Genomic DNA, 15,150 nt, shown 5'->3' on the forward strand with positions numbered 1-15,150 from the left:
CAAGATTGGTAGCATTATTCAAGTGAACAGTAATTTAAAAGAAATAGCATTTTATTGAACTTCTGCTTAAATCCCAGCAATTTCAGATAAAGACTGTGTGGTTGGTGTGATGTGACTTGAGAGCTGAAGCTGCAGGTTCCTCAGAAATTGCCATGTACTTTCATCTGTGTGGTGTTCTAAGCCACACTGCGTGTTTATATTAAGATCAAAAGAAGTTAATGATTTTTCTAATGAAAAATTGCTACAATGAAAAATCTTACATGTCACTTAATAACTGTATTTTAATATAAATTCATGACATTAAACTTTGTGTATGCAGAGGTTCTATGTAATTCTCATTAAATAATGTAATATCTTTTTTCAAATATCATTTGACACCAGTAATTCCTTTTTTACTCTATGTCTTATCTTACAATGACAGCAAAGTATTTCATATTAAGAATGCAGGTAGCTCAGTTCCAGCTGCCTGATTGAGCACCCCACTGGATGGCAGTAAAACACAACTTTGAAAAGAATCCAGTGTGGTTCTTTAACTTACTGACCTAAAAAAAAAAAAAAAAAAACTCCTTTAAATTCTTAAAAATAATAATAATAATAAAAGTTAACAAAAAAAAAATAATGCTAGTTGAGAACAAAGACAAGCAACTAAAGCAAGAGGATTGAAACCTCACCATTCACTCATTGCTGTGTTCTGGTGCATTCTTTCATAGCCTGGTCCTTGGAGAGAAGGGTGCATCCTACATCCCATAGACGTGGAAAAAAACGCAGGCTTCCCCCTCACTATAGGAGAAGCTAGAGCTGTCAGTGGAGCAGGAGCTACATCTATTGCTAATCACAAATACTTGCCCTCTACTGATGACAAGGACAGGAAATAAGTATCAACAACTTTAAAGTATTTCTTTGTGGGTATTTATTTTAACCCATAACCAAAACAACCCAAAACTTAACAAATAGAGTTGTTAAACCCTTAAAACATTTATAACTGAACCCATTTTGAAATGCCTGCTGTAGCCTGTCACTTCAAGCTCTGCCACAGAAATCTCAGTGGAGGACATGTGTGCATAGGCATGCATGTGGATATTCCTGCGCTTGGGACTTGTGCTCATGCAGATTTCTCACTAAGTCGGAAAAACAGAAGAGAGAGGAGAGAGGGCAGCACAGCCCTAGAACCCTGTTTTTTCCTCCTCCACCACACTCTAACGCCATCCCTGTTTCCAAAGTCACAGAACTGGTGACCATATGCATAGGTAGCTCTGAAAGTAATGCCTCCTATTTGCTCCCACGGAAACCTAATGTCTCTCATTCGTTTCCATGGAAACTAGAACACACAGAGAGCTCAAAAACACTACTTGATAGAGCACAGAACATTTTTCAACACAGCCACGACCATTAGCTATGCATTTTCATCAGTAATGAACTGCATGTCCCACCTGTAAAAACCTGCAACAGAAGAGGTGACTCACTGTTTCTGCCACTGCTCCTGAAATGCACCACCCACCAACTCACTGTGCTAACATTCACCGTTGGATCTCCACAGACACTCAGCAAGAGCCCACGAATGTCAGCAGGTGCCATTTTTTCCACATGGAGGAATTTTATTGCACACCTTTTCCTCGTACACACGCCCATGTCAGACTCAATTTTATCCAACTGCCCTTCTGCTCTCATCTGTTGCATGGCAACAAAATTTAATGGAATATTGACAGGAAGGTTCAACCTCTACTGCCATACCACCAACATCCACCTCTGACATTGCTGGCCAACATAATAAAATGGGAGACATCACTTTCAAAGCCAACATAATATAATGGAAGGCATTACATTCAGACCAACCCTCTTACAGTGTTATTATTTTGCTATCAGTCATAGCACAATGGTATCTTTTCCCTTGTTTAAAATGCAAATAAAAAGCTAGAGAATTGTGTCTGATAGAACAAAGTAAGGGTTGCAGTACTCTTTTACTCCTGAAGTATTTTTGACGTTCCCTCATAAGAGCTTCTTAGCAAACATGGTATGTTTCTTTATTACCTAAAATAACTAAGCTTTAGGTTTTATACTAGGTAATCTGAACCCAAATTGTAGATGATTGTAAAGTTAGATCTCAAAGCTGTTTTTGTATTGCATGGATAGAAGGCAGCCTGGTATTCTTCCAGCAACTAGTATTGCAAAGAAATAAGCTGGAACTTTATGTATCTAACATACCAATTTTATTTTAATTCCAGAATTCCCACATCCTTAACACTGTATTTATGCATGTAAAAGCTCACAGTGCTTTTTCATTTAAATTAACTTTTCATTTTAATGTAAATCTTGTGGACACAATTAGCATTCTTAGGCAGGGATGACTGCATTATTACTTATCCCTATAGCTTTTAAATGGAAATGTGGACCATTGCTATGACTCGAGGACACCCACAGAGCATTGACAGATAAACTGACAGACTGGTAATAGTCATTATGACTTACTAGTGTCTAATCAAACCCACCAGTCTGTTTCCATGTCATGATAAAAATAAATATTTAACACTTCCTGATTGACGTTGGAAATGTTGTCAATGTTGACAAGTACCAGAGAACCTGGTAATATGCAGTTTAGTTTGTCATACACATGAAAGGAGAATCTAGAAGACAAATTCTGTGCATTAAAATGTATGAGGAAGAGTACTACTGCAGGTAAAGTGTTAAAATCATACATGCAGTTAAAATCTTGGCATTTGAGAGACTGGAGGATCAGGCTTTTTACATCTTTTCATCCATCTTTCCCTAATGTGACCCTCCAAACTCTATGCTATGCAGTTTGATACCCCTTCTGTTAAGTACCATGGCACCTCTGAGAACTGAGTCATTGTTATTTGTATTCTGAAATAAGAATGTTTCCCACCTAAGTAACCCAGAGGAAAAAAAAATAATAATAATAATTAAAAAATTGATGTTCTGCTTGTGCTATAAGAGATTAAAGGAAAAAAAAAGTAAAAACTCATCCTTATCACCTTCATAAATTACAAGCATCAAAACTCTACTGGGCTGTACTGAACTAGCTTAGTAGCACTATTATTAGCATAGGCCATTTGTTATTTTTCTTCTCTCCACATGTTTCTGTTACATAAAAAAACTCAATAAACAGGAAAAAATGTTACAGGATAAAATGATTGCTGTGCTATACCAGGTAGTTTCCTATTGGATAAATTATTTAGCTACGTTGATTGCTTTAGAATGTGTTTCTTAGATTTCTCTAGGTATCATCACAATTAAGTTGAACAGCATTTTTAAAAAGAAAATAATAAACATGAAGTACAAAAGTGTATGTCTTATTAATTTATGAATTTTCAGAGAGAAGTGGTGAATGGACAATGCCTGCAATAGTCTCAAGTTCCCAGTTATTCTCTTATGGGCAAAGCATGTAAATCTAGATTTAGCAGTACACAGGTCCCAAATTAAAATTATACATTTACTTACCATGCTGTTTTGTTGTTGATTTTGATGTTATTTCTGTTATTTTAAATTATTATATGGAAGTAAGCAAGCAAAAGCTGAAATGATTCTGCAACAACCAGAAAGCTCTCATCCAATGTTGTACCTCCTAGCTTTCTGTATCTTACAGATGGCAGATGTGGAAGGGCATCAGTGTTAACTGACATTTCCCCTTTATCGAAATGAAGCAGAACATATCAGCATATATCATACATATCATGTTGGCATAAACTTTGAAAAGGGGCTCTCATTTGGCATCACTGTAAGCAGGAGGATCGGTTCGAAATATTCATCGCTTCATTTCTGTGTTTGCAGATTGATCACTACCCTCCAGCAACTTACAGCCTGCCAGCAGCATCTGACATTCAGTTCAATTCCCCAAAAGCACTCTTCCTAGGAAAAGTCATAGGTAAGGTTTCATTGTATAATTGGTTAATTCATCATGTATTTTTGGAGAATGGTAAGCATTGTAAGCACCTGGACAATGATGTGTGCAACTTCTGCAGCAGGACGCTGGCTGGATGTCACTGAGGTAACCCTCTGTACATTTCCTCCCCTTTATGAAACTCACCACCATTCCTCAGTGCAGCGTTTTCCAGACCAGGTCCCCAGATGAACTTGAGAGGCAATGCAGATTCATCTCAGACTGCGCTCATCTTCTTTTTAGGCCATCATAGTTTCTCCGCTACTGACCTTTTAAATAAATTTCCAGGATTACCCACTTCAGGATTCAATGATTCCCCCAGCATTCACAGCAATCGAGGTACATTTTTTCAATTTTCAGAAAGAGAGGGTATTGATATTATTTCCTCTAAGTGCTTTGTAGGGTAATGTGGTTGTCTGAACGAAGTGAAGTGCTTAATTCAGAAAACTGCAGACTTTTAAGTTGTGTAAGACAGCAATCTGTGAACCCCATGCACTATTTTTGATGTGGAAAAGCAATTGATCTTGTAGCTAATGTGACTTTTCAAAGATGACACTTTTCCATTTGTTCTGCTTTTAAAATGTAATGTGTTACATTCCTGTGAAATAGGAAATCAAAGGTCTTTAAAATGGTTGTATAGCAAGAGAGTTGTGAAGTATTCTCTGATGCTCTCAAGAGAGGTCAGCTGTGTAGAAAATAGAAAAAACTCTGTGGTATGATTTTGTGGAGTAACTGGAAATTATCTGCATTTTCATCTCTGGATCGGGGCAGTCAGACCAGAGCTGTCTTCATCTTCAGCCAGGCTGCTCTTCCATTAATTGAAGCAAGTAGATGAAGGACTTCAGGTGAAGCATTCAGCAACTGGAATGACACTGCTGGCAAAAAAAATTTCTCACAGATAATCGTTAGCAAAAATATCAAGATAAAATCTATTAATTTGCTTAATGTAGCAGTTGTGGCCATCTCATATAATGGAATCATTGTCAAACAGGTTCTGTTTGCTTTAAGATGCTCTTCGGAATGATCTGTGTGTCTAAGAAACTACCACAGTATGGAGTACTGCCTCCACAATTCAGTCTTCTAAATAACAATGGTGAATTATTGTTTGAATCCAGCTAAAACTGGCTCTTTCCCTATTATCCTGATGAGTTTTAGAAGAAGCAAGATGCATGGAGACAGGCATACAAGAGGGAAAATACTTCTGTGAAAAATCTACATTGAAAGAGTGAAGGGAAAGTAAAGGACAACTCCTAAAAAAGTAAAAAACAACACACCGTGTACTGTGAAGTGAAAAGAAAGAATGGGAGAAACACAAAAGAGAAAGTAAGAAACACTGTGTGCTGAACTTAAGATATGCTGACTGCAGAGTGAGTAGACAGAACTCCACAAGGAAAATCACCTTTCTTGCTTGTGAATTGCTGAACCAGTAACACAGGCAGGCAACAACACAGATGCAACAGTGACACAGATTGCAGGACTATTCTTTTTAAGCTGAATTTTTAACCCGTTCACAGCACAACACAGCACCTCCAAGCTGCCTCCAACATCACCCCATGTCCAAGTGCTGATTTCTTTGCTACATTTAAGCACTCTGATTGGAATTTTTCTCTAGACATTCTTGGAGAATAAAAGGGCTGCAAGAGCTCAGATGGGTCATGGCTCAACCTTTTTTATTCAGGCTACTTATTTTAGTTACTGAAAGGTCTGATATCCACCTCATAAATCCAAACAAAATGAATGATTGAGTCAGTTCTGTTTCTACAGATGTAGACCCAAGACAACTCACATTATTTGTTCGTTTGCAAAAAGTTAATTATATGGTTGAAAACATAGTTTCAAGAATCCTATCCTATTTTCAGTTGGATCCTACCAAAGATGAAGTTTGGTATCAAAAGAACACCCGTATTCACCCTGCTAGTATCCAGAGCCTGACTATAGGATTCACAGGGCTTTTTCAGAATAAGGAAATAAGGAAAAACAATAGTTAAGGCAAGTAAATATAATTTTATTTTAATAAAGGAAGTTTTAAATATGTTGAAATGCACAATTTATTTTCCTCTGGCTCTTCATAAATATAGTACATTGAAATTTGAAATTGAAAGCAAGTTCCAAATCTAACATTTGAAGGAGTAACCACTGTTCTGATAGTATCTGTCCTATAAATGCATGGAATCATAGAATGGCTTGGAATGGAATACACATGGTGCAGCTGAAGGTTGTCATTACGAAACATTGCCACAGCAAATGCATCACCTTCAGCTCCCCTGCTAACTACGGGTCAGGAACAGGCAAAGGTCTTGCAATATCCTAATTGAGTAACTTATAAACAGATTATATTCCTGTTTTCCTCTGCTTCTTTATGATCTTAAGCCCCACAAAACTGCATCTCTGTTTCATGTTTTCATCCACTTCCATTGTTATGAACTGTTCTATTTGTTATATATTGTGTATCCTACTATCCCCAGGATTTATTCCTTCATTTTTTAAATGCTTGTTTTCCAAATTTGGATATGGGGAATTAAGATTCTTCTGGTTAATTTCTCTTCTTAATTCATTGTCTTCTGCAGAATAGGTTTTAAGTAAGAGCAAGTCTGTAGTGAAGAAACAAACCACCAACGAAAAATATATTCCTTTTAACATAGAATATTCATATTTATCCTCAAAAATGTGAATTTTCTGGTGTAAAATTATCTTGCAGCTGACCACCACTATTCATCAGCTTCACTATGCAACTTTCAGCTAAATGAGGGAAGAGCACAGCTAACACTGTTAATACTGTTTCAGCAGTTTGAAGGACAAAGAAGATGCAGAATCTTTAAAGCTTGTAGTCATCACATTGTATGGGCTAGATGTATTCCAGTGGCTCAGAGCACCAATGGGATTTCTGGATGCATACACCGAGTTACAATTTGTGCCCATCTGCATTCTCTAAACGTGCAATATGGCAGTAGCCTCATATTTCACCGCCACTTGGCACTGACAGCATTCAGTTTCTGTTACTCCCATAGTGTGCAATTCTTCCTTGGTGGCAAGGCCCTGTTTTTAGAAACATGAGTTCTGGAATAATATTATTAAGGAACTGATCTGTCTGACTTAATTTCCATCTTTTGTTAGGGTTATTTGAATAGGAGCAGCAGCTTCTGCTGCAGCCTCAATTGCTGTGACCGCTCACCTGCTGCCAATCAGTGGTGGTCACTTGTATGATACCTATGACAGCGTAACACCATTCTGCATTAGGAGTTACAACATCATGACTGATACAGAAATCATCATGAAATATTTCTGTGCCTCATAACTATTGATAATATTATCTGTAAATCAGGAAGTCAGGCTCGAAACAAAAATAAATGATTGAATTGCAGAAGTAGTTAAGGAGTATTTCTTCTTCTAGAAATTGAAGTACTTTCTGCTTTCCTGAAATAATTTTCAGAAAATGCATTTGCTCAATAACTTTAAAAACAGTGATAGAAAACATATCCGGTCTTCTGGAAACCGTAAAGGTTTTCTGTGTGTCTACCATTCTTACAGGGCAAAACGAATTTCTGATTTGAGGTATGAAATAAAGACGAAGGAGATAAATAATCAACAATCTTGTTTAACATGAATATGTAGCAAAAGCACTAGAGAAACACAAGATTTTGTAAATTAAACAGAAGGGAATTGTTAATGTTTCAAGGAAGGTGATTAATCTGCTATTTAAACATGCTTAGGCTCTGATGGCTGACACAGGCATGGTAAAAGGGAGAAGCTAGCTATCAGGAGGACCAGCATTAAAGATAAGAAAAGTTAACTATGTGGCATAACGCACTGCGTGTCACAGTTCAGATATGAACCTGAATTCCTGCTCATGCTGCAACTTGAGACTCAGTACTGAGTCAGCACAGAGCAGAGGTTCATTTTTCCTCCTAAGTTCTGTGGTTTTGGACGCAATGCTAAGGTTTGTCTTCATATCCTTTTTTGAAGACCTACAGCAATTTCTGTTACAGGAACTTTATATAAGGAGAACTGATGTCACAGATAGCCTGTACTGTATTATATAAACGAAGGAGGAGTACTGTCACAATTGGAAAGATTAATGCAGCAGAAGGGCAATACAGGAGTGCAACAGCTAAGGGACCAGTGTGGATAGAACAGTATTTCAAAGGAAAGACTCCACAAGGGAGGGATCTCCAACCAGAGATCCTTCCACAGTGGCAGTCAGCCCTCAAAGGGGGTCTAAAAGAGGTGCAGCCAGGCCATGCCCCTGCAATCACACAGCTGAATTGCCTTCACCTGTGCTCACAGGCCTGACCAGGTTCTTTTCCCCAGGTGATCAGTGGGGTTTAGTGGTTTAAGCTGTGACTCAACAGTTCCCACACAAAAACTTCTGTTTTAATATGCATTACTAAAGAGTTAACTACACAATTCAACATAATTTTGTAAAAGTACCATTCTGCTGAACAGAAATAGTTTGAGGGTTTCTTAACAGCACGTTTTATTGAGCTTAGAAACGCTGATATCAGACTGGATTTGCTGTTGAGGTTGAGGAAGCAAAGGTAATACGTACCTTGTTTGCGGTCCACCTCCACCAACCACTCAGAACCAAATGATACCATTTCAGAAACACATATTTATGTGGAAGTATTAACACAGTATGTCTTCTATAGTACGGACAGATTATCATTTCAGAACTTCAACTAGCAGTGTAGACTCCATTAAACGCCTCTGTCTCACCCTATTGTTTCTCAGGTTCTTCCAGAAGGAACAGTAGAAAGAGAAAAAACTTTAGAGCCTGTAGTCCTGCTTCAAAGAGCAGCTGGCAGTGCTCTTCAGTAGAAGAGAAATTCAGGAAATCAACTCAGGACTTTCTCTGAGTAGGGAGTGCTCAAAAAGAAGAGGTAGAAGGCCTGCTTACAGATTTGCTATTTCCTTGGTGTTCTCACTGTTTAGACATTTGCACTATGTCTATTTCTATTCAAGAACATTTACCATCTCCAAAAAAGAGCGTTTCAGTAGCCTTGGAAAAAAATATCAGTACAAGACCTGGACATTGTCATCATTGACAGTTTGAGTATGCTGCTTGATGTTGCCATACTCTGATATGAAGTTAACATCAAACAAAGGAACAATTTACCCCAGTTCCAGTTTAGGGTTAGGTCTCTGATGCTGCAAGGTGCTGTGCTCAGCACTTAGAATATAATTCAGAAATGTAAGTAGATTGTGAATGTAATATAAAATTATGAATGTAACGTAAAGGTATTCTTTTGCTATACATCTTTGACATGTATCTGTTTCTACCTCACGATCATAATGAGGTTATCAGTCATTATATGTACCAACAATGTGGCAGCAAGGGCTCCACAACTTGAGTTGGCTCTGTGGTTCTCCTTTATTCTGACGGATAATCTGAGTGCAAGGTAGTTTATCAGACTTTCACAGATAATGAGCAGAAAACAGCTAGCATGCAGTAACTGCATCCTCTAACTTACTTCAAAGTAACTCTGCCTACAACTTTATTTCTCATCGTTGGCATTAATGTTCAGCACTGTAAACTCAGAGGGAGCAAGTATGAATATTGTTATGTTAGGAAACTTTCTGATACAGTAGCAGCTGAATGTTAAAGATATGCTTTCCCCTACATGAGTCACGCGTTAATTATCGCACAAAGGTGCAATATCTGGACACCTTCCCTTCTTTTTCTACCAAGTGCTTTCACACCGACCCTGCATTAGCCTGGTTGGTGTTAAACCTACCCAAACTCCTCTGGGATTTAATATTACCTACCACTCCAGCCTCAGATCCATCTGTCTGTCCGCACTATATTCTTTGAAGTGTTTCTGGTAGTGACAGAAACATTTCACAACTCTTCTGGTTAAAAAAGAACCAAAATAAAATTTACCCATTTCTTTCTTTCAGACCCTGATTTCTGATTTAAGTGATTTTGCCAAGAAATTAGATCTGTAAGTTGTATGCAGAAAGGAACACCTCCACCTACAAGCCTCTCATCAGAGAGGAGGCCATAAAAGCACCTAGAAATGCCAGTGCCTCTTCAGTAATAGCTGTGGAAGAAATCAGGGCAGCTTCAGTGGATTTTGCCTTTTGTTTAAGAACTGGAATGAAGTGGAGTAAAACCAAGTTTTTTGTTGGTGTTGTTCACCTCTGTTCACTTGCGCTGCAACTTCTCTCTATTTTTCAGTCTCCTGTAGTATTCAGCTGCTGCTCCTTCTCCAGATGGCTGCTCCAAAGAAGTAGAAAGGCAGACCACAAAAAAGCTGAACTCAATTGGGTGCTACAGTAACTGCTGTGGTCACGATTATAGCCAGCTCTGCTCTTCAAAATGTAAAGTAAAGCTCAGTGCATCACCTCAAGTTGCCTCCTTCCACTAATTCCTCAGTCATTTCGTCTCTCAACCTGTCCTGTACTTTTTTACAAGGGCAGCTGGTGGCTGCCCTTGCACTTCCTTATTGCAGTATTCTCTGTAGAATGACTTCACTGATTATTGGTCCTCAGATCTTCTGTGGAGATCCCACAGCTCCAAAGGTTCATCTGCCTTTTTTATTTCATGACATTCTAGCATTCACACCAGTGTGAATGGATGTCAGAGTCTCACTGTTCTTATGATTTGCTTTTTTTTCTCCTTTAAGCTTTAAGATGTCTCTGAAAATTGTTCCTTATAACTCACTCCGAAAAAAATTTGTAGACAATATTCCCATTGCTCTTCCATTCTATGCAAAGTATGCATATGTTGATCCTGAAAAAAGTAAAATAGATGAGGAGACTGTAAATATACAGTTTACACCATTTTGAAGAGGCATAAGTCTTATCTGACATTCAAAACCATGTGATAACAATATTGAAAAGTAATTGAATTTTTAAAAAATCATAATAAACTTCAGTAATTAAAATGATCTTTTCCTAACTTCTGCATTTCATTCTGGTGGCATGTCTTTGCCATAGAAGTTTTCCTTATTATAGGAAGAGAGAAATCTTTTCACCTCTACTGGGTTGTTTATAGTTCTATTCTATTTCAAATACAGCTGTTGCAAAAGGTCAGAGAGGGAAAATGAGCAAACTGAGATCTCCTAGGACATCAATGAAATCTGCTGCTGGTCCTATAAAATTACAATAGCACAGACAGTGAAAATAGAGATGTGAGAGCACCTTGGTTTATGTATCATAAACACAAGCCTGGAAATAGACTGAAATAGAAAGTATACCTGAAGTGGAAAGAAACCACATTACAATTTTTCTCCGTATGTGTTTTGAGGAAAAAGTAAAAATCAAAATAGATCTCTCCTAAGATAATAGGAAGACAGAATTAGCCAAAATGAAAAGAAATAATAAAAATTAAAATTTTTTTTAAAAAAAGGAAGAGAAAGAAAAAAAATCATCACCATGTCAAGGCATAATTCTTTAGATTTTACATCATTTCAACTAACATGGCCAATCTCTGCCTCTGTTTTCTGTATCAGAAATATTCCCTGTGTTCAAGATTTAGTAAAATAAAGTAAACATGTTCTCAAACAGTATTAAGTAATGGATAAATGTGAAGAGACAATCTTCTTATAGGTACTTTTTACTGAAGTAGCAATTCATGGGCTAAATTATTCATCGTGAATAATTTGCTCAAATCCCATCATCACAAATAAAATGGAAAGAAATACATTATTGGAAATAATTTCACATTTTCCCATTAAGATCTTTGACTGTAGGTTATTTTGTATTTCTTGGAAAAGAGATGCTCTCATTAGTTGAATTACAGAACCACCAGCCTAATTATAGCCTTTAGATATTACCGCCCATAAAATTTTCAAGCTACACACTTGCTATTTACATAAACACTTTCTGATAAGTGAGGTAACATATTCCTCATGTGCATATTTCAGGGAACAGCTAAAACACAGTTAAATGCCACCAAGAAGGAATTAATTCAAAAGGCTGCTTGTTCCATTCTGAATGGCTTTTGTCACGTCTGTGCTGTGGATAACAACGTTCATCACGGTCACAAAAGTGATCTAGCTTAAAACTTGCCAGAGCACGATAGTCCTGGCAATACTCAGCACGGGTTGGCTGACCCTTTTTATTTGCCTGGTGTAATGGAATTCCAAGGTCACAGCCTGAACCAGTACGTGACTGCCTGGAGCAGGGGGGTTGAGCTGAGAGCTTTTTGTCTCAGTGATGCTTCAGGGAGCGTGTGTGCAATCTGAGTCTGCGCAGGTCTCCCTTCTCCCCCGCCTTCTCCTCCAGCAGCATGGGTATGCAGGCTGCATTCCTCAGTTTGCCCCTTTCTGCAAACTGTCACTGGGAGGAGTGAGTTAATTTCTCTTTGATATCTTTTCCTATAGCACCTATTTCTCAAATAAAGGCTCTGTCATCACCTTTGTTTGCTCTACATCTGGTATTAAGATATGCCTCAGAGGAAAACACTGGGAATCAGTCAACCCAAAACCATCACTGAGGTTTGCTGTATCTCAGCCATCAGTAATGCATTAGTAGAAGGCCATACTGTTGACCATAACAGTTAGTGATCCTCGGGTTTAGATGCCATTATAAAATTGTAGTAAATTTGCAGTAAAGTGGCTAGTTCATAAACACCTCATTTAAATACAATAGGAATAAATTAACATTTTCTTTTTAGAAAGGGCTATTTTCTCTCCCATAAATGTACACCACTTCCCAGAAAGATCTCCTTTATGACTACACAAACTTGCAAATCTCTCTCGGTGATTTTCAGCTACCAAAATGTCAGGCTGTAGCACTCCACTGAAAGAAAGCAATGTGAAAGTATACAGTTATTCAAAAATGCCCAGGAATAGAAATGTTTGTCATGAGCAGTTAAAAAAAAGTGAATCACAGAATCACCAAGGTTGGCAAAGACTTCTAAGGTCATCTAGCCCAACCGTGCACCTATCTCTGTACCTAGTTTAAAACCCTCTCAACAAGCCCTGCCAGCTCCTGGGCTAGGATCCAGTTCCCCTTTTCAGACAGGTGAGACCCATCAGCAGCCATCAGGCCAAGCACTGAGTAAACCACCCAATCAAAATAATACTTGCAATTGTGCCAGCCTCTCAGCCACCTTTCAGTATTTATGAGATGAGTTTTCCTGCTTCTCTCAGTATCCTTCCCTGCCACTGAAGGAATAGAGGAAAATACAAACTATACACTCACTCTGTCCCCTCAAGTCCTTTTTGATAATCCTCAGGCATCCCACCAACTTCATCACTGCCAACCAGAACTATCAATAAAGGATAATAATCAGAGGGCCGAATCAGACTAGGAAATTTTCCTAGAAATATTCCTGACCTGGGTCTCCTGGCCCCATGGAGGCAGCACACGTACCTGCAGGTAGGGTCGGGCCAAATACAGCCCCTCAGAAGGGAGTCACCTAGGTGTGGAGCCAATTGCCTCACTGTAGACATCCTCATGGGTGGACCTCCTACTGCATCCCCATTCGCCTCCCCCTCGAGTGCTTCAGGCCTATCTTCTGAGCAGTCTTTGTGCGTATGAAATGGAATCATTTTAAACAATCGAACTAGAATGACCCCTCAAAAAACCCTTTCAGTACTATTTCTGAAAGATTTATTGATCTGTAGATGATGAGGCACCTCCAAAACACTGATGTCCTAAGACATTTTCAGGCACAAAGCCGTTACAGAGTAACAGCACCATCAAGCTGTCTCATCGTTATCCTTTAGCCAGATTTGAGGTTTGCAGATTTTTCAGTTTAGCACCTCGAAAACATGTACTTTCTTCACTCAGTAAGTACTTGCAAACATAAAATCATTAACAGGTCACACATCCTTTGGCTAGTGGCAATCTGTTTGGTTTCAGGCTTGCTTCTATAATCTTGTGGGATCTTTTTTCAAGACAATAATGTAACAAATAAAGATGGGAATAGTCTGCTACGTGTGCCCTGATTAGACTAGGAATTACAGAATCTGTTTCTATTTTACATAGGCAACATAAGAATCAGAGATTATAAAAGACATGCAAAAAGTTAATGGACTCTCTGGTAATTTCTCTCTTTCATTATGAGAAGAGAATACAGAGCTCAAAGGAAAGAGCAGCACCCAATCAGAAGACCCAAAATTCTATTAGCAGCTGGAGCTGATCTGAGTCTAGAAGTACAGAAGCTGAGTGATTGTAAAAGCTCTGCAAGAAGCAGAGGGACAGGAACTTCAAATACCACTTTTTTTTTTTTTTTTCTCAATTCATTTTACTTTCTCTTAAGCAAATCCAAATTTTACTTGCATGTTACCTCTTAGAAAGACTACTTCAACAGTCAAGCACCCTCCTTTTCCATTCCCCAGCGTAATAAAAATGGAAATAAAGTCCAAAAATTTAATGCCATAACACATATCGAAACAGTAGAGCAGAATAAAGAACTGGCAATGTTCTAAAAAGATTGTAATTAATTATTTTAAGATTAAATTATTGTCTAATCTTCTCTTAATCATTTCTCCCATTAAACCTTTTGAAAAAGGTGCTTGAGAGTACATAAATGGCAAGATAAATAAAATTTGCCTCCCTTTGTTCTTGTTGAAATGTGCACCCTGTTCTCCCAGTTATGAACTAAACAATGAAGAAAACTCAAACTTAGTTGTTAATAATGAAAGTAATATGCAGGTACTGTTATGTAAATATACTTCAGTGTCTGTACTGTTAGGTATGCAACAGTGCTAGAAGTCTGAGTATTTTTTTAAGATTTTTTTTTTCATTAAAGAAATGCACTTTTCCAAGTGGTATAATTTTTTTCTGAACCAAGAACATTTTTTCTGCTTGTTCATAGAGATGTTCCTTTTCCTCCTTCCTGATTCAGTGCAGCCCAAATGCCTGTCTGTGATTCATCTTTGTGGATTATAGAAAACCAGATTACTGTATTTTGCTAAAAGTTTCTGAGTCATCATGGATATTACTCACTCAAACCATTAGCATTATTTTTTTCTGCTCTTGCACTATAAATATGGACAAACAGGACACTAATAAAAATGTGGTAAAGTCTGTGATTTATCATGCTTAAAAATAATTTAAATTACCTCTGCAAACTGTTCTATTTTGAGTGACTTCTGCAGTAGACACACTACTCACCATCACACTCGATTTCTGAACAGAACACTTCAGGGAAGTTAATAATGCCAATAACACCCTTTTCACAGCACTCAGGAAGATACTCTCCGCTGCTCTCAAATACAACTGCAGCCTCTTGTTTCAGATAATAAAGTCTTAGATCTCCGAATGTAATTAAAGACTTGCAAGGCATGTTTGAACTTTTTTTT

General features: G+C 37.9%; 1 protein-coding gene across 1 annotated transcript in view; it reads left to right on the forward strand.

The window, feature by feature from the left end:
- The window catches only part of CNTNAP2 (contactin associated protein 2), a 634,054-nt gene that overhangs the window by 573,114 nt on the left and 45,790 nt on the right, over window positions 1–15,150 (forward strand). The window contains exon 21 of the mRNA XM_052697656.1: window positions 3,787–3,880. Coding sequence (XP_052553616.1) covers window positions 3,787–3,880 — 94 coding nt within the window. The remainder of the gene's footprint in view (window positions 1–3,786; window positions 3,881–15,150) is intronic.

This window comes from Tympanuchus pallidicinctus, unplaced genomic scaffold (genome assembly GCF_026119805.1).
Source record: "Tympanuchus pallidicinctus isolate F22 unplaced genomic scaffold, pur_lepc_1.0 scaffold31, whole genome shotgun sequence".
Taxonomy (NCBI): Eukaryota; Metazoa; Chordata; class Aves; order Galliformes; family Phasianidae; genus Tympanuchus; species Tympanuchus pallidicinctus.